Here is a 24,775-nt window from a genome sequence, read left to right on the forward strand (position 1 = left end):
ACAAGCTCAAACCTGCACATTTATGAGAAAATGCTTGTCCATACAGCACTAAGTATTACGAAAATTACTGTTTTTGCAATTGCAATGGGAAAAAAATAAAAATATATAATAATAAATAGACTTGCCTCCGAATGCCTTTACAGAAGTGATTATCTATAAGAAAAATTGGTCTTAAGGCTCTAGTGACACGCACGTGGCTAGACTGTCTCAACAGCACCACCAAGACTTCGATTACCATGACAACCAATACTACTAGCTGCAATAAAATAAATATAGTGTATCAAACTACAGTTAAACATTTGAAAAAAAATCAGTTCTCAACTAAATTACTGGAATGTTTTAGTACTCCTTCCACATCTACACAAACTTTATTCATTAAAACAAAGAAAAATTGATTCATACCATTTGTTATTAAATAAAAAAATACATATGCTACTTCAAGTATACGAGAGAAAAAAATTAGGCAAAATAACATAACAGAGGAAAAGACACTTTATGATAAAACAGCCCCCAACCCACACAGAAATAATATTTTGTTTAAACATCCAGGCTTTAGTTTATGGCATGGCATGGAGAAATTTGTTATATGGTCATAAAGCTATCCACTGCTTTTCAAAAACAAGATTAGTAAGCTCATTGATAATTAGCAATGGCATATTTAGGAGCTTCTACATGCAATCTGACAATGATGCATTACGATGTATGCCTTAAATAAACATCACATCTTTATTAGCATTGTTGATGTGATCTTTATTTAATGCACACATTTCACTTTATCGCAAAAAAATAACGTGCAATACAACATTATGTTATGCAATGATAGATAGTAATATTACTGTTGAGCAAAGTTTTCAAGCCAAAATCCAGAAATAGTTTGGATCCAAAGGTTACCAGATTTAAATTTGTACTGTATTTATATTTTATTTACTTCATTTTATGAAATTTTCTACTTATGATAACAATGTATGAGAGATGATCACTTAATTTGCAGACTAGTGCAAGATTTTGTTTACCGTGCAAACTTTCCATAACTGCTACTAGAGATGCTTTCCATAGTCACTACTGAGCAGATTCTGTGTGTGCATGCCAGTACTTGTCAAGCTAGGGTTGTGTGGAGAGTTTTTAAGCTGCACATCACTGACGTCGTTTTGAAGCAAGTATCAAGCCAGACATACAGATTGAACAGCAATATGTGCTTCGTTATTGTGTCAGACGGGACACAATCATCAATAAATGCATCAGAAACAGTTAAAGAAATGAATGAAACATATGGTAATGAGTGTCTTGGTAGGATGGCCAAATTGAAATAGCACAAGCCATTCAGTGTAGGCTGTGAGTCTGTTGCAGATGACCCGAGACCTCGTCAGCCTTCCTCCTTAACAACACCTGAGCAAATCGCACAAAAGCTCAGGAAATCTTGGACAAAGTCAGGCGAATTACATTTCATGAATTAGCAGTCAGAATGTCCATTTCATATAGCAGGGCTCACAATATTATGAAAGATCACCTGAAAATGTTGTTTGTTTGTTTGTTTGTTTGGTTTTTAGGAGCATTAGCAACTAAGGCCATATTGCTTCGGGATATACGGTGGTCATTCCCTGACCTTTCCACATCCTCTGTATTTGGTGGTGACGGGCTCGAACCCCGATCTAATCAAGAAGCATGTGCTACGCACTGCTGCTCCTTCCCACCTAGCTACGGAGGCGCCTCTGAAAATGTTGTGACTGTGCCCACTGGATTCCACACAATTTGACTCCAGAACAAAAATAGCAAAGAAACAATTGATTGTTTTGAAACACAGGGCTAAAACTTTTAAATTGAATAGTGACTTATGGTGAAACTTGGATTTTTCACTATAATCCAGAGACAAAACAACAGTTGAGTGAGTGGAAGCATTCTGATTCACCAAGGCTTAAGAAATTGAGCTCCTTGTTTGGTTGACAAACATCTGGTTCTTCTGTTTTTTGACATAAAAAGGCATTCTTGTTACACATTTTGTGCCTCATGGAAAAACTATGAATAAGGAAGCATACTTTGATGTTCTTAAAGTCAAACTTCGCAGTGCCATTCGTGAGAAATGCCATGAACTTTCCAATGTGAAGTGGTTTCTCCATCTAAACAATGCCAGGCCCCATACGGCTAATATTGTGCAGCCAGCAATCACTGCCATAAGTGCCAAGATTCTGCTATATCGTCCTTATTTACCAGACAGCCTGGTGTGATTTCTTCCTGTTTCCATGTCTGAAGAAGGCTCTGAAAGGCAAGCATTTTGTGTCTGACAACGATGCTCACAGAGCCACTTTGCAGACTTTTGAAAAATGGCTTGTAAAAAGCATTTAATGCATGGGTATGGCAGTGGTGAAAGTTTGTAAAGTTCAAGGGAGAGTATTTTGGGAAGTAGAAATCCAGAGAAGATTCAGATGATGACAATTAAATAAGATTTTGCACCAGTCCGCAAATTAAATGATTACCTCTCAAATTCTACTAACCAATATTAGAAAAGGCATTTTCAATGCTAATTTAAAAAGAAAATAATGAAAATATCATAACAGCAATATTGCTGTATATATGATATTGTTATATAGGCTTGTTAATATAAAGGAATTGTGAATTAAAAACAAATATATTTGTTTATAAATTTATATTTTTATTATTAACATTATCATCATCATAATAGCATACTAATAAAACACAAAACAAAAATTGCACTGTACTACAGTGTTGTACATGTTAAATACATATGTGGGAAATGCTGCATTTCATTCATTCTATTTTAAAAAGGCGATACCTTGTAAGGTTACTAAAGATAAACAAAAGTTCTAAGAACAAGCCAAGTTCTTAAGTTAAATTAGTGGCATAAAAACATCCTTGTTCATGAGACAAAGTTTATAAATTGAATGGCTATAACTGTAAATTAGATCTCTGCATCCCCCCCCCCTTTTTAAGAAGGTGAACATTTCAAAAAGCTTTTGGCTAACTGAGCCTAATAGTCAACCCAGGTGTCATAGAGATTTGATTCGGTATTGGTTTTTAGCCAATTAGTGAGCTTTTCTTGTGGTATTGTGCTGTTTTCTCTATTCCCATTTTTCCCACAGGGTCAAATCTGATTGAAGAGGGTTCACCTGCCTGTGGTGTGTGTGTGTGTGTGTGTGTGTGTGCGCGCGCGCGCTGAGTAGCTGGGGGATTTCCCCACTGGCAGAGTGAGTCTATTTTGGTCTTTTGTTCAAATTCCATGAGTTCTTTTTTCTCTTTCATTGAACACATATTGTGTATTAAATTCGTTTTAGCCAATAGATCATCAGTTATAGTTTAAATAATATAACTAATTGTTGCTGTTATTGCATTTAGGTTTAAGAAATATATCAGGTTCAAAACAAGCTTCTCCCTTGATTCCTCGAGAAGAGAAGTTGTTGGCCTTGTAATTAGAGGAAGAGCCCTGATCAGTCAGAGTGGTTCTACTCTATGTGAAGAAAAAGAGAGCTACTGTGGGACAAAGCCTCCCATGAAAGATTAAAGAAATAGCTGATAGGAATGCTTCTAAAAAAAAAAAAAAATAAATAAAATAAAAGGGGAAGGGGTATAGCTGAACTCAAAAAGGCTAAGAGGATTACTTCAAAAAACTCAAAGTCTTCAGTTTTAGAGACTGCTGAAGGTGCTTCAAGCTCTAGTGAAGTGCACACTTATGCAAGAACAGCATGTGTTAAGGAAGGGGCTGCTGCTTCAGAGAAAGATTTCTTGCAGGAGGAAGACTTTGAAGAACAAGATGCTGCTGAAGCTGGTGCCGAGGATCAAGAGAAACAAATCTTGAAACAGCCTGGACCCTAATGAGGGTACAGGTGGTGTGCCAAAGTTGAAGATAGATATGCACAAGTTATTCAATATCTTAATGGTTTAGACTTGATTTGGCAGTGACTCGTGACCATTTTATGAAGCAGATGCATCCTATAAATTTAAAAAAAAAAAACAAGATTTCTGAAGAACAGTTCCACCTGCAAGTCCTGCACCCTGTACGAGCATTGTCACTGGTGCAGGAACTCCTATTCCAACAAAATTTTACCACTGCATAGTCTACGGGCATGTAGCTAGATATTGTATAAGTGACAGTTTTTGTGGGCACTGTGGTGACCATGACCACTCATTCATGGAATGTCCAAAAATATCAGACCCTTCCAATGTGTAAATTGTTGGAGGAGGAGGCAGCACCCCTCAGAGCATGCTGCCATTGATAGGAATTGCCCAAGTTTTGCTAGAGCATTGAATGTGGTCAGGAGAAAAAAATGACCACGAGTAGTAACTCGCTAGGGAGCAGCTTGTGGGTAGCTGACCCAGCAAACACACTGGGAGTTTGGTTGGCCATTTGGTGACCGCAAGGCTGAAACTTAGTTAGCCAGTGCTTCCCAGACCTGAGTAAATTACCCAAAATTGGGCAAGAGTGGTTTTTCTTTGGGTGACGACACACCTAGAAATATACATTAAAATTTACCGTAAAAGTGTAGAAGTACTCTGAAGAAAGTGATCAGTCAGTATGCACCAATACTCTAAAACAGCCTAACAAGTATTTATTTGCTATTTAATAAATATGCCATACACTTGTTTTTAGATTTAATCATTTTTGCCATGCTCGCATGCACATGGAGAAGTGACAAAATAAGTCTACAAGTACCACCACCCCCCTAACTAAAGTGAGTGAGTCTAGTCATCTAGTCTAAACTTTAGGTGCAGTGTGAGGTATGTATCACGCTGGCTGTGTTTATAAATCGTACTGTACATATTTGGAAAAGGTAATCTTCATTATATTATTTTTAGTTTATTTAAAATAATATAATGAATATTCAAATCTTAATTTATTTTTTTTCTTACCCAGAATGAGTGCTACCAAACGTCCTTATGTGCCAGACTTCACTGAGCTAGGTTTCACTTATATCGAAGACAAGGAAGTCGTGAAACCACAATATGTTGTGTGCTCTGCCGTTCTATGCAATGAGTCATTGAAAAAGAGTAAGCTCCAAGACCATATGAAGCAGAAACATCCAACATTGTTGTCCAAGCTTCCATCATATTTTCAACGTTTAGAAGGGATTATAAAGAAGCAGCGACTTACTAACAAGGATTCCATAGCAATTAATCAAAAGGATGCAGCAAAAGCAAGCTTTGAAGTGGCTTACCTGACTGCAAAATCAAAAATGCCACACACAATAGGGGAAATGCTCATCCGGCCAGCTGCTATCCACATCAACGAAATAATGTGTGGGTCTGACCAAGCACAAAATGTGGCAGCAGTATAATTGTCCAATAATATCGTTAGTCAGCGAATTGAAATCATTACTGGAGACAAAGGCAGAACTTATTTGCCATATCATATGGAGTGGTAAGTTTGCTATTCAACTGGACAAAACTACAGATGTCTCCAATGACTCGCAGTTGATGGTCTACATCTGTTATAAGTTGGAAACCACGACTGCACAAGATCTTCTTTGCTGCAAGCCTTTGAAAACGACCTGCAAAGGAATTGACATATTCCACACTATGAAGAAGGTTTAACGTGGGATTCCTGTGTGAGGATTAACAATGATGGTGCTCCCTCAATGTTGGGTAAGTGTTCACGCTTTATAGCTCATGCAAAGCAACAACCCCAAAATTCTGTCAACAAATTGTATGATTCACCGCCAAGCTCTGGCCGTCAAAGGTCTTGTTCCTGAACTAGAGGAAATCGTGAAAAATGTCATTACCATAGTGAACTTAATCAAGGCAGGGGCTTTAAACACGACTCTTCAGAACCTTGTGTTCCGAAACTGATTCTTTACATAAGAACCTTGTTTTCTATGCGGAGACCCGTTGTATTTCAAGAGGGAATGTTCTGAATCGCTTTTGGGAGCTGAGGACTGAAGTTGAGATGTTTTTGGTTGAAAAGAAGCATGCACTCGTTGAAAGAATTTCCAACATGAAGTGGTTAGCTCAGCTTATTTATTTAGTTGATATTTTCTCCACCGTGAATGCACTTAATCTGCAACTTGCAAGGAAAAAAGGATATTCTGCAAGTGAAAAAATAACAGCATTTCAAGAAAAGCTTGAGTACACTGATATTATCAGTGGATTGTAAACTCGTTTCTGTGTGACTTGCCTGAAATCCCTGATAGTATTAATGGTTTTGCAGAGCAAATGATGGAGCTTAGGTCAAGCAGTCAGTGCAAAATGTTATTTGAAGTAAAGGACCATTTCGAGTCTTTCTGGTTAACAATTCCCAATGAATATCCTGTGGTATCTGGGGAGGCTGTGATGCAATTATTGCCGTTTCCAAGCACCTATGTGTGAAGTAGGATTTTTCACTCTTGCCTTCTTTCTAAAGAGCACAAAACGAAACTGTTTGCTGAACCCCGAATATGATATGTGAGGGGTGCTCTGTCTCCAATTACTCCCAATTTTGTGGAACTAGTAAATAAGATGGAGCAGTGGCATTATACTCCTTAGCTGGGACCTCGGTGATGAAATATTCATGTGAATAATTACCAAATTTTTTGTGGCTGCTAAAATGTTTAGAGATGTTAAAAATAAAGACATTGCATCAAACATTATTTGCTTCCTATTTTTTACCAATCTCTCTTCACTTGTCATATGTTTTCTGCATTGGGCTAGGGGGACCTAGCTCTGTGCAGTAGTGACAAAATTAACTGTTGTTAGGACTTTAATTTTGTACATCCCATGGTGTGATACACAACTACTGGTTGTGAATTGTTAAATTATTCAAGTGAGATCTTAACTGAGAACATATATAGTAGTGACTTACATCCTCAAAGTAGGGGCAGTAACTCATTGAGGGGGGGGGTGTAATGGCCCATTTCCAGCACAACACCAATGGTCACTCTCATATAATCAAATCTCTTTCTTTATTTCATTTTGAGTTGACCCTGAGTGAGAGTCTCTGTTACTGTATATTAACCAAACTAGTGATTAACAGGGTTAGACTGAGTCATACAGGGTGGCCATAATTAAAGTATCCCTATTCAGAGGTCTCTGTAGGTCTAAGTAATAAGTGGAATGCCATAAAATTAGTAAGTAAACTATTCAAAGCATGGGGAGAAGGATCCAGTGAAAAAAAAAATCAGTTCCAAAATCTGCAGATAGGGGATAAAATGATGCTGCACAAAAGGAAAGATATGACAAAGTATCAACAAATGAATAACTAAGACAAACCTTAATGAAATTACAAATTTTTATTTGTGCTCTTTGCAAAAAAAAAGAAAGAAACCAAATTGCACTAAAGTTTTAAATCCAAACTAAAAAATAAGACACCTAAGAGAGCAGAAAATGTGCATAAATCTTAGTTAATTTAATTTTCCCTGCAGCAGAGAGCTATATAAAGGCACAACACGAATCGTAAGCATATTCTGTAAGTTTACTGTTAACAATGCATCTCACTCTGCCTGATTGCACTTTAATTGCAAAGTTCTTCTACGTTAATGGATACAATACAGCAGCCGCTCTGCATGAAACACTGTAAGAACTTACGTCAAGGTCCTTTATCAGCTGCGGCAGTTAGAAGGATGATTAACAAATTTGAGGCAACTGGGTCCTTTGTTGTTAAGCCTTGAAGAGGAAGGAATCATGTTTCACCTCAGGTAGCAGAGGAAGTTGCAACGGCTATTGTTGACCGATCCATGGATACAGCTGCCGGAACTAGTAGCAGTGCAAGGGGGAGTAGCGAGGCAATTGGATGTCCCATATTCCACCGTGTGGAAAATCCTTTGGAAACTAATCCACTAATTATCCATACAAGATCAGTTGCCAGCAGCAGCTACAAAGAGATGATCCGAAAAACGAATGGTATTTGCTCTAACGTTTTTGGCCAGAATGGAAGTGGATGATGCCTGGCCATGGAACATTCTATGGGGAGATTAGGCCCATTTTTATTTTGATGGTACTGTCAATGCTCAAAACTGCCAAATATGGGCTCCAGAAGCACTGCATGTTATTCAGCAAATCCCATTGCACTTGCTGAATTGGTGTGGCGATTTCAAATTTCATCCTAGGGCCATACTTTTTCGAGGAATTGCACCCAGCAGAAGCAGCCACCTGTTCCATTACAGCACAAAGATATCATCACATGCTAAGCAGTTTCAATATTCCTCAACTGCAGCAAAGAGAATGAGAAATTTATTTGCAAATGGGGCTCCTGCTCCTCATATCGAACAACCAGTACAGCAGCTTCTCTGGCATAATCAGTAGTTTTGTTTCCCATTGCATAGCCACCACGTTCGCCTGACCTTACACCGTGTGATTTTTGGCTGTGGTGTCACCTCAAGGCCAATGTCTATCCACCTCAGGTAGCAGAGGAAGCTGCAATGGCTATCGTTGACCAATCCATGGATACAGCTGCTGGAACTAGTAGCAGTGCAAGGGGAGTAGCGAGGCAATTTGATGTCCCATATTCCATTGTGTAGAAAATCCTTCGGAAACTAATCCACTAATTATCCATACAAGATCAGTTTTGCCAGCAGCAGCTGCAAAGAGATGATCCTGAAAAACGAATGGCATTTGCTCTAAACTATTCAAAGCATGGGGAGAAGGATCCCGTGGAAAAAAAAAAAAAAAATAGTTCCAAAATCTGCTGATAGGGGATAATGTGGCACTGTACAAGAGGAAAGACGTGACAAAGTACCAACAAATAAAATAACAAACCTTAAGGAAATTAAGGTTTGTCTTAGTGTCCCTAACCTGGCTGTCTTAAAGGACAACGTAACACAGCACGTGTGGAACATTACTCCAGAGATGTTCCATTCTGCAGTCGGGCACACTGTGCATCGAATACAATTTCTGGTCCAGAGCAATGGTAATCACATCAAAAACCAACTCCACCAACAGCGACATCATCGACCATCGGGAGTAAACGGAGTCTGGAGCTGTGAAACCATTTCCTCTGGCAGTTTAGTTCTGTTTCTTTCTGGTTTTTTTGCAAAGAGCACAAATAAAAATTTGTAATTTCATTAAGGTTCGTCTTAGTTATTTATTTGTTGGTACTTTGTCATGTCTTTCCTTTTGTACAGTGCCATATTATCCCCTATCAGCAGATTTTGGAACTTTTTTTTTCTTTTTCACGGGATCCTTCTCCCCATGCTTTGAACAGTTTACTTACTAATTTTGGTGGCATTCTGCTTATTACTTAGAGGTACAGAGAGCTTTGAATATGGACTCTTTAATTATGGCCACCCTGTATATGTGCAGGAGCAATCTTGCTATTAGCTCACTTGATATGAAATGAGTCTAATAGTTATATTCAATGATACCAATAAGCCAGCAACCAAACCATTATAAAATCATTCAAGATTTGTGTGCCAGTGTTACAGAAAGAAAGGGTGAAATGTTAAGTATACAAGTTGAGCCTAAAGATAATTTTATTCAGAAATTATCTGAAATAATTACCACTTAATTACTTAAAGTATTTTGCACAAAGAATAAAAGCATTTAGTTACCTTCACAAGGGTTCTTTTATGAGTGAAGAATGGACGTCCACCCATCCATCTCAATTTCATAACTAATTCTACAGCCATTACTGACAAACATAACAACTCAAGAGAGGCATGGATCTGAAAAGGCCATCGCAAACAATTATATAAATACCCATAATGGCACTCCTGATATATATATTTTATAAAATATACAGAGCGTCTCAAAAATATTGGTACAAATGTTTAGAGGAGGTAGGTAACATCTAAAGGAATGTGAATCGCATAGGAACCCATAACCGGAAACGTCACGGGAAAGTAGTAGCAGAGGCACAAGAAGCAGAAATGTCACAAGACAGTAATTAGTGGCAAACATTTATTCAACATAATATTAATAATGAAGTACGAGATGGATGCATTTCGTGATGTTACAACAGATGCTCGAAGGTTCCACCATGAGACGCGATACACCGACACAGCATGGATTGATGGACACGGTCAAACACACCTGGAGTTTCTTTGACAGTAGCAGCAGTGCAGGCAGACGAGTCTCACCACGAGATCCATTTCCGTCTCCACAGGCGATTCATACACGATAGATTTCAAGGGGCCCCACAGAAAGAAATCAAGGCTCGATAAATGAGGTGAGTGTGGGGGCTAGGCAACGGATCCACCACAGCCAATCCATCGACGCCCAAAACGCCTGTTCAAATGGTCACGAACACACCTTCCATAATGGGTAGGCGCCCCGTCATGTTGAAACCAAATGTTGAGTCTCACATTTGCTGGAACATCGTCAAGTAACCCTGGTAGAACTTGTTCAAGAAAGATCCGATATTTAACGGAGTTCATGCGGGATGGTAACAGGTATGGGCAGACTAAGCAGTCACCGACCACACCTGCCCACACATTTATTGCGAAGTGATGTTGTGCCGCATGGGAGCGCACACCGTGTGGGCCCTCTGCTAATCCATACACTAGGTGCATGTCTGCCAGCTCACAGTTCATATATCGATGCATGCTCTTCGTGCGGCGATTACTGCTTGAACGAGTAAACCAGAAATTTTCCCTCTCCCGAACCGATGAACCACGCTGTGTACCGACTTACGGTGACGTTTTCGGTTAATGGTTCCTATGCGATTCACATTTCTTTAGATGTTACCTACCTCCCCTAAACGTTTGTACCAATATTTTTGAGACACCCTGGAGATTAATTATGTAATTAAACTCATACCATGTGAAAAATTCAGAGTTAGTTGATTAAGTGCTTATCATTTACACCAAATTTGATACAAAGGCAAAGGTTTCAGGACCCTTGCTAGGGCCTATACCATTTACATGAGCAAGAGCTATAAAATAGAGTAAGAGGAGACTAATATATGAGCATGTGACAGTAGTGTTGAAGCTTATTAAAAATTATAAAAGCTAATGTTTCACAAATAATGAATTATAGTTAAATAATAATAATAATTAATTTTACACACCTTGGAATCTAATAAAATGTGCCTGATAACAGCTTCTCACTCCTAGGCTATCAATACTAATTGTTCCTTTTATGTCACTGCAATTAGCTGAAATCTATAGCAGGTTGATGTGATGCCAAATTGATGTAGTTCTTTTTGATTCTGTTTCTTCAACTGTGATCTTGTGGTATTTATAATAATTCAGAGTGGATACTAATTCTTTCTTTTCTGTTTATAGAGCTGGTTCAAAAAATTCAATGTAGAATGATTCTTTAAATTTTCTCCCATTCTACTGGTGGTTTCTGGATACAGTTTTCTTGAACCGCTTTACATTTCCACACTGTAAAGCAAGAAATGCTATGTTCAACTTATCTGACTTCCTGTATTTTCATTTTTTTATGCTCTTCCAATCTATATAATTGAATTTAATTCTATATTGATTACCCAATTATGGTGCCTCCACAATTGCAATCTATCAAAATAGCATAAAAATTATGTACAGTATGGGAGGTTGGATAAATCATACTTGGCATTCTACACTTTCCTGCAAGTAAATATGGAGTTTTGACAACACTGTAATTCTAAGCACAGACTAAATAATAACACTGAATTAATTTGTGGATTAATACAATTGAATTTAATTCTATATAGAGGATTCACAATTCTGTCTTGCAGGTCAGCAAATAGTATGTTGCCATTTAGTCTTAGACTTTGGCATAAATATAAAAATCTCAACAGCACTTAGAGTCCTTATACAGGAGTGAGGAGCTGTTATTGAATATGTTTTATTAGCTTCCAAGGAGTGTAAAATTAATTATTTATTTAATATTAGCTTTTATAATTTTCAACAAGCTTCACCACTACTGTTGTATATTTATATATTAATTGCCCCCTTTTAATCTATTTAAATTTTAGTTCGTGTATCAGTCTGATTAGAGGACCCAGCAAACATTGCCTTTAAGTTATAAGTCCTTATTAAACTAACTCTGAATTATTTACATGATATAAGAGCATTCTATCACATAACTAATCTATGGATAATCACCACATAACATAAAAAAGAAAAAAAAAAAATCCAGTACATTCTCAATACTTCAAGATCATCAAAGCTATGATAAGAGCCGAACTTCTAAAGATATAATAATAAGACCTAACTTATGCAGCTATATTTTTAATAACAGAAAGGCAGTTTACTACATGTAAAGTTTATTTAATGAAATATGTCATAAATCTGCTTCGGGAGCTTCTTTAACACTACTCACAGTAAAGACTGAAAGGGCAATTATATAAACAAACACCATCATTGTAAAAACACTTAACGTAGAATGTTGACTACTATGTCATTAAAAAAAAAAAAAAAAGAGACTTGATTAAGAATATTTCAATCTTATATTATTCAAAAGAGCAGTGAAAATGGAAATATCTACAGAAAAAAGCATGCAGCAGAAACAAACCTATAGGAGATAACTGTAGTTCTGTATAAAGGGGGGGGGAGTCATGCCATTTGAGATACAGTAATACCCCGACTTACGCGGTTCTTGATTTTTTCGTTTGGTGTATATCTAAAATTAGCTTACTAGTGATTTGGAAGTCAAATCATAAAGCTTGGCTGACAGCTTCCGTTTTTGAGGACTGGTTTGGTCACCACTTCATACCCAAAGTCGAACATTATTGCAAATCTAAACAGATTCCATTTAAAGTAATGCTTCTTATTGACAATGCACCCGGTCACCCTCCTGCCACCCTAATTAATTTCGACCCACGTGTGAAAGTTGTGTTTTTGCCTCCAAACACAACCAGCTTGCTTCAACCGATGGACCAGGCAGTCATCAAAACATTCAAGGTTTACTACACGAGGCATTCGTTTGCACGTCTGAATGAAACTATGAGACAAAATAGTGAGATATCTGTTAAAGTCTTTTGGAAACAATTCAATGTTTTAGATGCCGTAAGAATCATTGAAGAATCTTGGGATGAAATTCAGAAAAAAAACATTGAATGGTCTCTGGAAGAAACTTTGTTCATTTTTTTTTTCAAAAACGAGACAAAAACAATGCCAGAAACTGATCATGTCACTCATGTGATAGAAGAAGTTGTTAATCTTGCCAGGCAATTAGATTTGGAAGTCAATGGTGATGATGTCAACGAGCTGTTGGATTCACATAGTCAGGAGCTGACAATGAATGAACTCAGAGATGCGTGAGCAAAACGTCACTGAAGTATCCGACACTTCAGACCCAGTTCCACCAGAAAAGCACATGACAATTGCAAGTTTGACAATTTGAAAATCTCAGCTTAATTGAAAAGGGCTTAAAAATTTTAGAACACAGACTCCAACGAAGAACGCGTTATAGCTACAAAGCAAGAAACAAAAAAATTAACTTGCTACGAAAAAATTCTGTGTGAAAAAAAGAAGGCGCTGTGTCGTCAGACGAATTTGTTAGATTTTATGAAGCCATAGACATCGAAATAACTTTTTTACGTAACTCATTTATTTTTTAATACATATTTTGTATTAATATGTATAAATAACTACAATTTTATTAAATATTTTTCTTCTAAACTAGTTAGTCCTTGATCCCAATTAAACAAAATTTATACGTATTTATATGCAAAGTTGTACCCCGACTTATGCAAATTCGACTTAAGTGATTTTCGTCGGACCCACCTATCACGTAACTTCGGGGTATTACCGTACATCTGAAAACAAAGACAGATTGGTATACGCTGCATAGGCCGAAATTGGACACTGTGGTGTACTGATCTCGAGAGTTTCATTTGATCATTTTGTCCATTATTTGGTTTCATTTGATTGCTTATGAAGAAAACAATCCTTCTATGTATCTGCTTTCACCTTTTCTTTCCGTCTTTTTTTTTGGGGGGGGTGAAGAATGGATACAGGGCTTTTACCCACATTCATGATGACAAATAATCCCTATGTAAGTTTCACGTGCACCCCATTCGGTAATTTCCGTTCCTGTGATCACGACATATGGTCGAAAAGCGTTGCAGCTTCAGGAAGGAAAATCATTTTAATTTTCTCGTTAAATTTCTTTTAATTAATTTAATTTTTAATGGCGTTAGACTGGTTTTTAATTGTGTTCAATAAATTTAATTATTTTTACTGTAATGTAAGATTTTTGATTTTTTTCATTTTAATTGCTGGAGAGTATCAAATGTAGAATGTATTGAGTGTTACAGCTCTGGTTCATACTATCAAATTCCACTTCAATAAAAATTTCTTAATTTACTGGGTGCATTTGTGTTTTCTATATTCATCCATTCCATATTTATCAGGTAAGAATGCTCATTTGTTGACTTTGATTTTTGGCTTTTATTAGACTTTTAATTTTCAACAAGCTTCGCCACTATTGTTGTATATATAAATATATGAAAACAGTGTTCAAAAAGTACGTATTCAGCATTTGTTCATGCTCTTTTGAAGTGGTGTGCAAAGTAAGCACCAATCAAGTGGAGGTATTGTAATCTGGAGGTATTGTAATTTCTGTCTGCACTTGAGTTAGATGTGGTCACAATCTGCATGTAGGGATTGTTTGTGTCTATCTCTCTCACTTCCTGACATGCCGTATTAGGCTCTGTTTTATATTTCTGATTTTTTTTTTTTTTTTTTTTCTCTATTCTTGCATGTTCATCAGTAGGCAGGATGACCATTTTTTCCCCCCTTTTTACTACAGTTTTGGCATGTCAGTATATAACTGAGAAACCACTGCAATCACGTTATACAGATCCACAATTTATACAGATAAGTACAATCAGATACCATGCTTTTACTGTTTCAGAAAGTTTATGTGCATTAAAAGCAAGGATCAGATTTGTTGCTGGTACTATCTTTCCATCTCTACAACCAAAATCATTTTATGCTCATCACTTCTTGATTCTAAATTACATTGCTGATCTCTTTCTTCTAGAAAATCCCATTCAGACTATTCCTTGTAAGGAATTAAATGTAATGTGGGATGTTACCAATATGGATATCCCTCCAAAATTTGTTATTTAAAATAATCTATAATGTGTCTAGATCAGATATGCTTTCCTATTTACCAGTCCTTCCAGACCTTTTTGAATAAAGAATGAAGACATTCTTCCAAACACCCATTTTCAATAAGGCACAAAACAAATTAAGAATGACAGTATAGTTTGTGAATGCATATCTGTAAACCTTTTTCTTCGGAGGGGGGGCGATTTTGTCAGTCAGAATTTGCTTTTTTTAACCTTGAGGGTTAACTTGCTCCCAAAGTTTCCAGTCCCATCACATGGAGGTAAGTGGCATGAATCCAAAAACCTTCCAAAGGACTATGAAGAACACACACTGAGAATTTGGTGTTAATCTGAATTTTTCTTAAGGAAAATAAAAACTGCCAAATTTCTACTAGTTTGATTTTGATTAAATTTAGGATGGCTTAACAGATTTTTTTTTTGAAAGGCCCACATATAAAATTTTATGGAAATCTGCTCACTGGAACACGTCCACACACACTCTGAAGACAGCATAAAACCTAAAAAAGGCAAGTTTCAAGGGAAATAATGACAATGTGCTTCTAATACTACATTAGAATAAGATGTAGTAACCATTTCCCAACAGATAATTAGTTGTATTTATCTACAGAAACTGCATTTTTGAATAAACACCTATTATATACATTAAGTGTTGTTATTAATAGGAAACTACTCACTCCTTCAGCAACAGCAAGTCCTGGCACAGCTGGTTTCTCCATAAGTGCCAAACCCATCAAAACCAGTGCTGCCACAAGATCCAAAATGTAAAACCAATAATTATGCACTAATAAATATGCTGGAAGAGTTTCTCTGCTTCTGGGATGAAAATCAAACTTGTCGTTGTTTTCTCCTTCCTAGAAGGAATGATAAAATAACTCAATTAATATTTATTCATCACGCATTACTAAATGGATATGTAATCTTAAAGTGTTAATCTCAGAAAGTTTGAGAACAGTTAGCAGAAAAAAAAAGTAAAATCTTCCCATCAAAAAAAATAATAAAATAAATAAAATAAATACAGACAAGCTTTGCATAATGTGAGTTCAATTAACGCATTTTTCAGTTACCGCTATTTGAAAAAAATCATACCACTTTTTACTTTACACGATGCAAATTTCCAGCTAACGTGATCTTTTTTTTATGTGGTAATTAAAAAGATTTGATGCACTAAGCTTACCGTGCTTTGGGCGGGCAATAAACAAGTGTTTGCCCGCTGTCCACCTTGGTGTGTTCCACCAACCATCGGAAGTGGATGTGTTACTTGTTCGTCTCCTGCTAATAAAGTCACGCACAGACTTGCATTTAAAAATTCTAATTTTTTAAAATCAGAATTTTAAAAATTATAATTTTTAAATGCAAAAAAATTTATTTTTTAAATGAGTCAGATGAAAATGTTAGTGCAAAGGGGATAACAGTAAAAGAACTAGGTGAAATCTTTCGTATCGCAGAGAACCTCAAACAAAAAGTAATGGACGTTGATCCTAACATCAAAAGAAGCATGAAAAAAGAAAGTCAACACTGTTCAAATATTTCTGTAACAAATAGTTTCTTCATTGTATATTTTATGCAATAAACATTTAATTCTATAATCATTTTCATTATCTTTTACATGGTATATAGGGTTCAGGAATGTCCATAAATTCTTTATGGACATTCCTGAAGGTCACGGACCAATTATAATTTTTCCTACTGATTGTTATATTTGATCAATACGTTTCTGTTTTCCGCAATTGGCTCGCAGGACGAATTAATTGCATTAATCGAGGCCAGCCTATAATAAAAACAACAATAATAAAGTTGATATCATTATTTTCATATATATGTAATCCTCACTTAGCACATCCTCCCAACACAAATTCATCATACACAGTTTATATTTCAAAATTTAAAAACCAAAGATTTTTATGCAAAAATAGCTTGTAGGAAGACTGAGAAGTAGTATAGGTAAGGATAATCCCACAGGGTTAGGCATATACCCATAACATGCACACAAATTGTGTAATAAGTAGGGAAAAAAAAAAGCCAGGCAGTCCACCACGAATCCCTTTTTAATATAGGAATCACTTTGATGAACATATTATATATAGTAAATTCTGTAAAATATGGCACTTTACAATCCAGAAACATTAAGAAATTCAGAACTGTACATCACTGATTGCACCTATCTTTTGGAATCCAAGCAAAAATGTGCAATCTCTCTCTTAATAAGATATTTACAGGACTACCTTGTCCATTCATCTTTTTTTGCAGATTACAGGATTTAAACTACAAAAATATGCAGTAGTGTTAATTCTGATAACAGAATAAGCTTGCCTTTCAATGAATTTCCCTGGTATTTCACTGCTATCAAATAAATGGCCTCTCCGAAAGGTAATTGGCCATTTGTTTAAAAGTTGAAACATGGCTATAACAACCAGTTTCATGACTAACTGGTCCCTTGTCAAATAGGGAGTGGTATCTAGCAGGGTTCCCTCTGAGCTGTATATACCTGCACAGTGGTTTTGGAAGTGTTGTACACTACATTTTGGAATGTAGCTGAACATGGCTGCACCTGAATCCCAACATGCCAGGGACCTCCCACTCTCATGCAAGTTTCACACATTTCTATTACTGGAATAGAAATTATTTTGCATCTGTCAAGAACAATATTTGCAGAAAGCTCAGAAGAACAAAACAAACAATTCAAAGAAATTATTTTTTTTGAAAAAAATGCATCTCCTAACCCTCACTGATAAGAGATTGCATTGTCTTACTGTCAGTAAAGGATGCATGAGAGGTATATAACGATTATTTTCCAAATGTTTACTCTGCAGTGTATAAAATGTTAAAACTGTCAAGAATGATTTCATAAAGCTCATTTTATATCATTTTATGTAAGATCTATTTAATTTAATAGTTATGATTATTTGTTATCAAATTGTTTATTTTACAATTCATGTAAAAACTGCATCTAATAATAATCATTAATTACTTTTGTACAGAGAACAGCCAAGGAACCACATAAGGTAATTGCACAAAGCAATACTCATTCTTCACATTGGAAAAATGAATTAGAGGGAACAATGGTCTCTGGTGATAATACTTAGTCAAAACAGTTGTAAAAGTTGTTCAATCTGGGTTTAACATGTGTGCAGGAAGCTCAGAAGAACAGCACAAAAAGCTCTAAATGTTATTGGAAAACTGACTTTTATTTTACTTAATTAAGATACTACTTTTATTTAATAAATAGTTTTAATTATCTTGATTGTGTATGTTATCTTATTTTTGAATTTAGCTAAGAATTTAATAAGTTAAAACTTAATATTCATAGAACCTTTGTTAATAACTCAGTAATTTGGTGAAAACATCATTATCTCATACCTAGTTTGTTTGTTGTTTGTTATTTGGTTTTTAGGAGCATTAGCAACTAAGGCCATATTGCTCCAGGGATATGCGGTGGTAATTCCCTGACCTTTCCACATCCTCCATATTTGGTGGGCATGGGCTCGAACCCCAGTCTAATCAAGAAGTGTGTGCTATGCACTGCTGCTCTTACCCACCTGGCTACGGAAGCGCCTCATACCTAGTAACTTGAAGTGTAATACACTACTGCAGTTAATATCAGTATTTTGAATTGTAATAAATAACTAGCTCATAGGTCCTAATCATGTAGATTAACTTATTAAATTGTATTTACCTGAGCATTTAGAAAGTCAACAGCATTGTTTAGAAATGTAATAGTGTAGTTTGTACTACAATAATCCGGGAACAGCGCAGCATTATTTTACTCTTACGTCTTGGTTCATGTGGCATTTTAAAATTAATTTAGACTAAAATCATGCTGAAAACAAGAGCAGCAAAGCAAAAAAGCTCAAAGTAGCAGGAATGCTTTGGCTCAGGAGGGAACCGTCAATAGCGGCTCTCTTGCAAATTACAGCTATATACAACGTGCTGCTTGTAACCTTTTTTTGCAGAGTAATCTATAGTGGGTAATGATATGGCCAATGGGGATTTATTTATGTCTTCATTGCAGAGGATGTGAAGAGAATAATGCCAATTCAGCATGAGGGCTTAAGGAACAGAGTTGACATGCTCAAAGAAATTAAAAAGGGACTCGAGCACTAGAGATTATACTTGTGAATCACAAGACAATGAAATACTCCATGGCAGTAAGTGCTGGCCCACAAGGAGTAGCTATTGTCAGGAGAAAAAGATTTTGCAATATGGATAGGTGGAATATGACCAGGATATGTCTGCTAGAGGCAGAAACTGATGATTCTGCAAGATATATGTCATCTTTTTCTCCCGAATTAGACAGTTTGTTAATTTCAAAACACAAACGTAACAGTCAAAACAACCATGTGGAAAAGCAGTCTTTGTGAGAGTTGGTTTGTTTTTATGACAAAAAAAGTGTGTTTATCGCGTTTATGTACATTTAACATGCATATTGGTCTTTTTCAATACTTTATTTTACAGTGCATCGATAAAAGATTGGAACAAAACAATTGCATATTATTTCCATTATTATTCTTTGTGTGATTTTTCTTAAACATAGTATATCAATTATCGTGCAAAAAAGAGACTATCAAAATTGATAGTACGTATGAAGTTTGAATGGTGAAAAATGGCTAGAATTTTCTAATGCAATCCCATTTATATCACGATGTGATTCTATGAACCCCGAGCATCGCGTTATAATGGGTTTCACCTGTATCTACTATAGGCACCTCATAATTTATATGCATCCCGTGCATTTTTCTTCTCTGTCACAAGTCTCATTAGTTCATGTGACATCCATTTACACCTAAACTTTGAACAGTATTTCTTAGTTGGTATGAAAAGCCTAGTAGCTTCCATGATTAAATTCCTTGAATGCTTCCCATTTAGACTTTGCTGATGGTAACATTGGGTCCACTGCATAGAATTTAAAAATTGTCCGAGACCACTCTAGTCACCTTTAAAAAAGCTAAAACTCTTCCCTTTAACCTCAATGGTAGTTACATCTTTAAGCAAATCCCTCCCAAATCAATACACTGATCACTGCCACCTAGTGGTTCTTTTACCTGCAGATTCTTAATGCAAAAATAATCACTGCAGATAATCAGGTCAAGAGTATTATTCCCTCAGTTTGCCTCTCTAACATGCTGCTGTAAAAAACAGTCATCCAATAAATGCACAAAAGTCTTGTTAGTATGTGAGTGACCAACCCCCCACAAGTTCTAGTCAATATCTGGAAAGTTAAAATCTCCCATTATAAAACATTCTGATTTACTGGCCCACTATGTCTCTGTACAGTTCTTCATTGTACTCATCAGAGTCATTAGGCCTATAACACATTCCTACTCTCATTTTTTGTTTTCACAGTGCTTATGTCACACCAAACTGACTCAACATTACACTGGTCACCCATGTCAACTGGATGCATTGCCTTAGATTTTGTGCATTTCTTAACTAAAAGAAACCCCCCTCCTATCCTGTCTGTCCTTTTTGTATATAGTTGCATTCCCCATATTCAAATTCTGCATCCCTTATATCTGAGTGACCAGGTCTCCAAAATCCCAACAATGTCTGCATTTGATATCTTCAGCAGCAATTCAAATTCATCAAAACTTATTTACTATACTGCTAGCACTGGTGTACATACAGCTGTCCTTACTCTTAGTTTCCCCTAACACAGCCCACATATTTACTTGTTCCACGATGACTCCCAACAGTTCTTGAAATCCCCAACACCTTGCTTTTCAGGCTGCCTATGCATTCCAATAGAAGTAGTGCAAGAATCACTTTTACATCTGCCTGCAGCTATTGCTAATCTGTTAGTCACTGTATTGCCCCAAGCTGGTAGTTTTCTGACCCACCTAACACTGCATCAATAGCATCAGAAAATATTCTTGCACCTTTTCTTATTCCTGTAGAAAAAGTCTCGCCTCTTAACAAGCACAGACCACACTGAGAAAAATTCTACCTTATGAGCCTTGCACATCTTCTCCAGGTCAAACTGATTAACAAGGCACTTATCATATACTCCCTCCTATTGTGCCTCAGCAGACACTTTCAAATTTAACCTAACTTGCGATTTTTTTTCAACATTGACCTCTACTTGTCAGGTAAGTCTGCAGATCTTCTACTCTTAATGTCTTAATATTGCAAAACATCAACGTAGCAATATGTTCAACTGTTCTCTTTGAGAAATAAAGACCGATTTTAAAGAATTGCTTCAATTATAATTTCAGAACTTATTCTAAAAACTGAACACACTTATACCCTGTTTTATATTATGTAGAAATAAATATGAAATTAAATATACTAAAAATTTTGGTATATAAAAGTTAAAACTGTACCTCTAAATATATAGCTGCCTCATGATAATTCATTTCCCATGTGTGAACTATACTTTCTCGAGAGCTATCTTCAATAGGTGGCTGGAGTTCAGTGTAATTAAATGCTGCTTCTTCAAAGAGGTGATGAATATCATGAGGGATTTCAACGATACCTACAAAAGAATGAGTTATCTTCTTAAATGAAAATTTAAAAGAATGCCTTAAAGTTTAAATTAAATGTAAATAAATGGGTGACTCCTTTTGAACTTCAGAACAATTTAAAGCAAATGAAAGTATATAACACCATTTAAAACTTGAAAAATAATTTAAGAAGTTTTTCTTTTTTTAAAACAACTGACTGTAAAATCTTTAAAGTAAGCTATACAAACAATTTTGAGAGGGAATTTCATAAGCATTTTGTTACAATTAGTATTTCTTCTCATAAAAAAAACAAAACTGTCTGGGACTATCACACTCAATGAAAAAGTGACAAGAGTGTGCTAGTCCTAGACAGTTTTTCATTTTTTTTTTTTTTATGTACTCGTTTTCTCAAGTTATCTACTAGTTCTTTCTCATAATTATCGATATTCAGTTAATATTTTTATTTTGTTGTTCAGTACTGTTATTCACTGTCTTCTTTGCACACAGTATCATGATGATAAACTCACTCTGTTATACTATGATTACTCCAAAATCTTAGGTGTTTTGTCAATTTGCTGCTTATTTATTTTTAGTGTTAGTAGGAAAAATATAATCTTTTTGACCAGCAAAACATTTAAAAAAAAATAATAAATAAATAAATAAAGAGAAAAGCAAATGATATAGAGAAAAAGGAGTTTGTAAATATTTGGTCATGCCATATTCAAGCCGCTGTAGCCAGGTGGGCAGCAGCAGCAAACACTTCTTGATTAGACCGGGATTCGAGCCCGTGACCAGCAAATACGGAGGATGCGGAAAGGTCAGGGAATGATCACCGCATATCCCAGGAGCAATATGGCCTTAGTTGCTAATGCTCCTAAAAACCAAACAACAACAAACAGCCATATTCAATTTATGCAACTCTTCTATGTTCTGTTTAAAGCTGATTCCCAAGCTCTTTAAAATTAAAACTGGACATTTTCAACTTATATAATCATGAATTAAAGGAAATAACATAGCATTTATGAGAGTGCTACCTCCTTTATTAGACTAGACAAAGATAGTAGCAAATTTAAAATCGAGAAAGGAGTTCGACAAGGAGACACAATATCTCCGAAGCTGTTTACTGCTGCCCTTGAGGAAGCTTTCAGAAGATTAGACTGGTCGCAGAAAGGAGTCAATGTGAACGGAGAGTACCTAAACCATTTACGATTTGCAGATGACATTGTGGTTATAAGCCACGATCCCAAAGAATTAGAGGAAAATCTTAATCAGTTATGCACAGTTAGTAAGGATTTTGGACTAAAGATGAATATGGCTAAAACAAAAGTAATGATGAACAAGTATGCCACGGAAAGGGAAATAATGATCGAAGGAGCAGTAATTGAAAAGGTGGAGTCATATACTTATCTGGGACAAGTTATTAGTTGTAATAATGATAAATGGCTGGAAGTCAAGAGAAGAATAAATTTTGGATGGATAGCATTCAGGAAATATAGTCACATACTGAAGAGCAATATCCCAGTTTGTCTGAAACGTAAAATAATGAATCAATGTATACTCCCCACCATGACTTATGGAAGTGAAACTTGGGCACTCACCAAAAGAATGGAAGAGAAGCTGAGAACTACACAGCAAAGAATGGAACGAATTATATTGGGAATCAGACTGTTAGATAAGAAGAGAAACACATGGATTAGGCAGCAAACTCAAGTAAAGGACATTCTTATCAAAACTAAAGAACTAAAATGGTCTTGGGCAAGACACATAGCTCGAAGACATGATGACAGATGGACTAAGAAAATAACAGAATGGTACCCAAGAGGAGCTAGAAGAAAACTGAGATGGATAGATGAAATTCATGAGTTTTTGGGTAGTAAATGGATGTCCAGTGCTCAAAACAGAAGGAACTGGAAAGTTGCTGGAGAGGCCTTCATCCTGCAGTGGATTGAAAATGGCTGATGATGATGATGATGATGATGATGAACATGGCATTTTATTTTATTTACAATGACAAATTTTACTGTCTAGTTTTTGCATGCAGCAACTTATTTAGAGAAATGAGTTATCTTTGTAAAGAAGTTTTTATTTCATTTATAAGTGCAATGTTTGTATCAACAAAAGAGAAATTTGATTATCATAAAGGATAGTTATGGAGCAGCAGATTTTAGGAAAGTGTTTTCTGCTTTGCCAGATAAGATGGTTGACCAAAGAGCTTTTTAATATAACAGTAACAAGGTTTTAATAAAGTATCATTTTTAGAGGTTTATATGCAGTAAAAGTTAAAATAAGATTTTTTTTTTTTTGAACAATTACATCCTATAGTATTGACAGACTTGGAAATATGTATAAATAATTTAATGCTAAGGTGATGCATCTATAAATGTGCCTTATCAAACAAAATATATACAAGGTGTGGCTATTAAATAACAATACTGCACACAGCCACTACACATGAAGTGCTGCCCATAAAATGGGTGGCACTTCATGTGTAGTGGCTGTGTGCAATGCAAATGAGTGTGTTGGAATGTGACTTGGCAAATAACTGCCAAGTCACATTCCAACACACTCATTTGTATTGCAGTGAGACAGGTTTTCATAACTTTTTTTTTTTTTGCAGTTTGCTGGAAAAATGATAGCCAAAAAGAATCAACCTCAAATTTTTACCAAAACACTAACTGAAAGTTGAGTCGTGTCTAGTTTATGGGGACAAGTTATTACACATTTGAATTGAACATTTGAATGGCTAGCATAAAAGATTTTTAGAAGGAAGAGTGGAAGACTACAAACAACCAGGCTGTCCTATATCCATTAAAACCGATGAAAATGTGGACCAGGTAAGGACAATGATTAGAAATGATCATTGTTTAAGCATTAGAATGGTTGCATAAGAACTCAATATGGACAAAGAAACAGTCAAATTTTAACAGAAAATTTAGGCATGAGAAAAGCATGTGGCAAGATGGTGCCAAAAATTTTGAACCAAGATCAAAGAATGAGAAGATTCCAAGTTTATGAAGATATTTCGAAAAAAACTGAAGAAGAGCCAGACTTGCTGAGTACCGTAATTACTTGCAACATGACTGTTCAGACAAAACAATCCCCCAGAAAAAAAAAAGCAAGAATCTCAAAATCAAAATGAAAACCATGCTTCTTATTTTCTTTAATATCAAATGAATTATTATGGCTGAATATGTCCCACCAAATAGACCATCACTCAAACATGCTACATTGAAGTTCTGACAAAGATGTGTGAAAAATTAGGACACCAGAATTGTGGAAGGATGGTTCGATGCTCCAGCACACAATGTGCTCTCTGTTCACCAGTTTTTGGCCAAAAAACAAATCCCTATGTGCAAAAATGCACTATATTTGCCAGACCTAGGTCAAATTCATCTGTTGCCTCTGTCGTTCTCCT

At 35.9% G+C, this 24,775-nt stretch overlaps 1 protein-coding gene across 1 annotated transcript in view; it reads right to left on the reverse strand.

Annotated features, from left to right (window-relative positions):
- Positions 1-24,775, reverse strand: part of LOC150085996 (two pore channel protein 1-like) — a 312,161-nt gene that overhangs the window by 267,921 nt on the left and 19,465 nt on the right. The window contains exons 2-5 of the mRNA XM_090374763.1: positions 21,241-21,392; positions 15,598-15,774; positions 9,468-9,581; positions 126-256 (exon numbers count right to left, since the gene is read on the reverse strand). Of these exons, the coding sequence (XP_090230889.1) occupies positions 126-256; positions 9,468-9,581; positions 15,598-15,774; positions 21,241-21,392 (574 nt within the window). The remainder of the gene's footprint in view (positions 1-125; positions 257-9,467; positions 9,582-15,597; positions 15,775-21,240; positions 21,393-24,775) is intronic.

The sequence above is a fragment of the Mastigoproctus giganteus genome, chromosome 5 (genome assembly GCF_048544385.1).
Source record: "Mastigoproctus giganteus isolate SK-2022 chromosome 5, ASM4854438v1, whole genome shotgun sequence".
In the NCBI taxonomy this organism is placed as follows: domain Eukaryota; kingdom Metazoa; phylum Arthropoda; class Arachnida; order Uropygi; family Thelyphonidae; genus Mastigoproctus; species Mastigoproctus giganteus.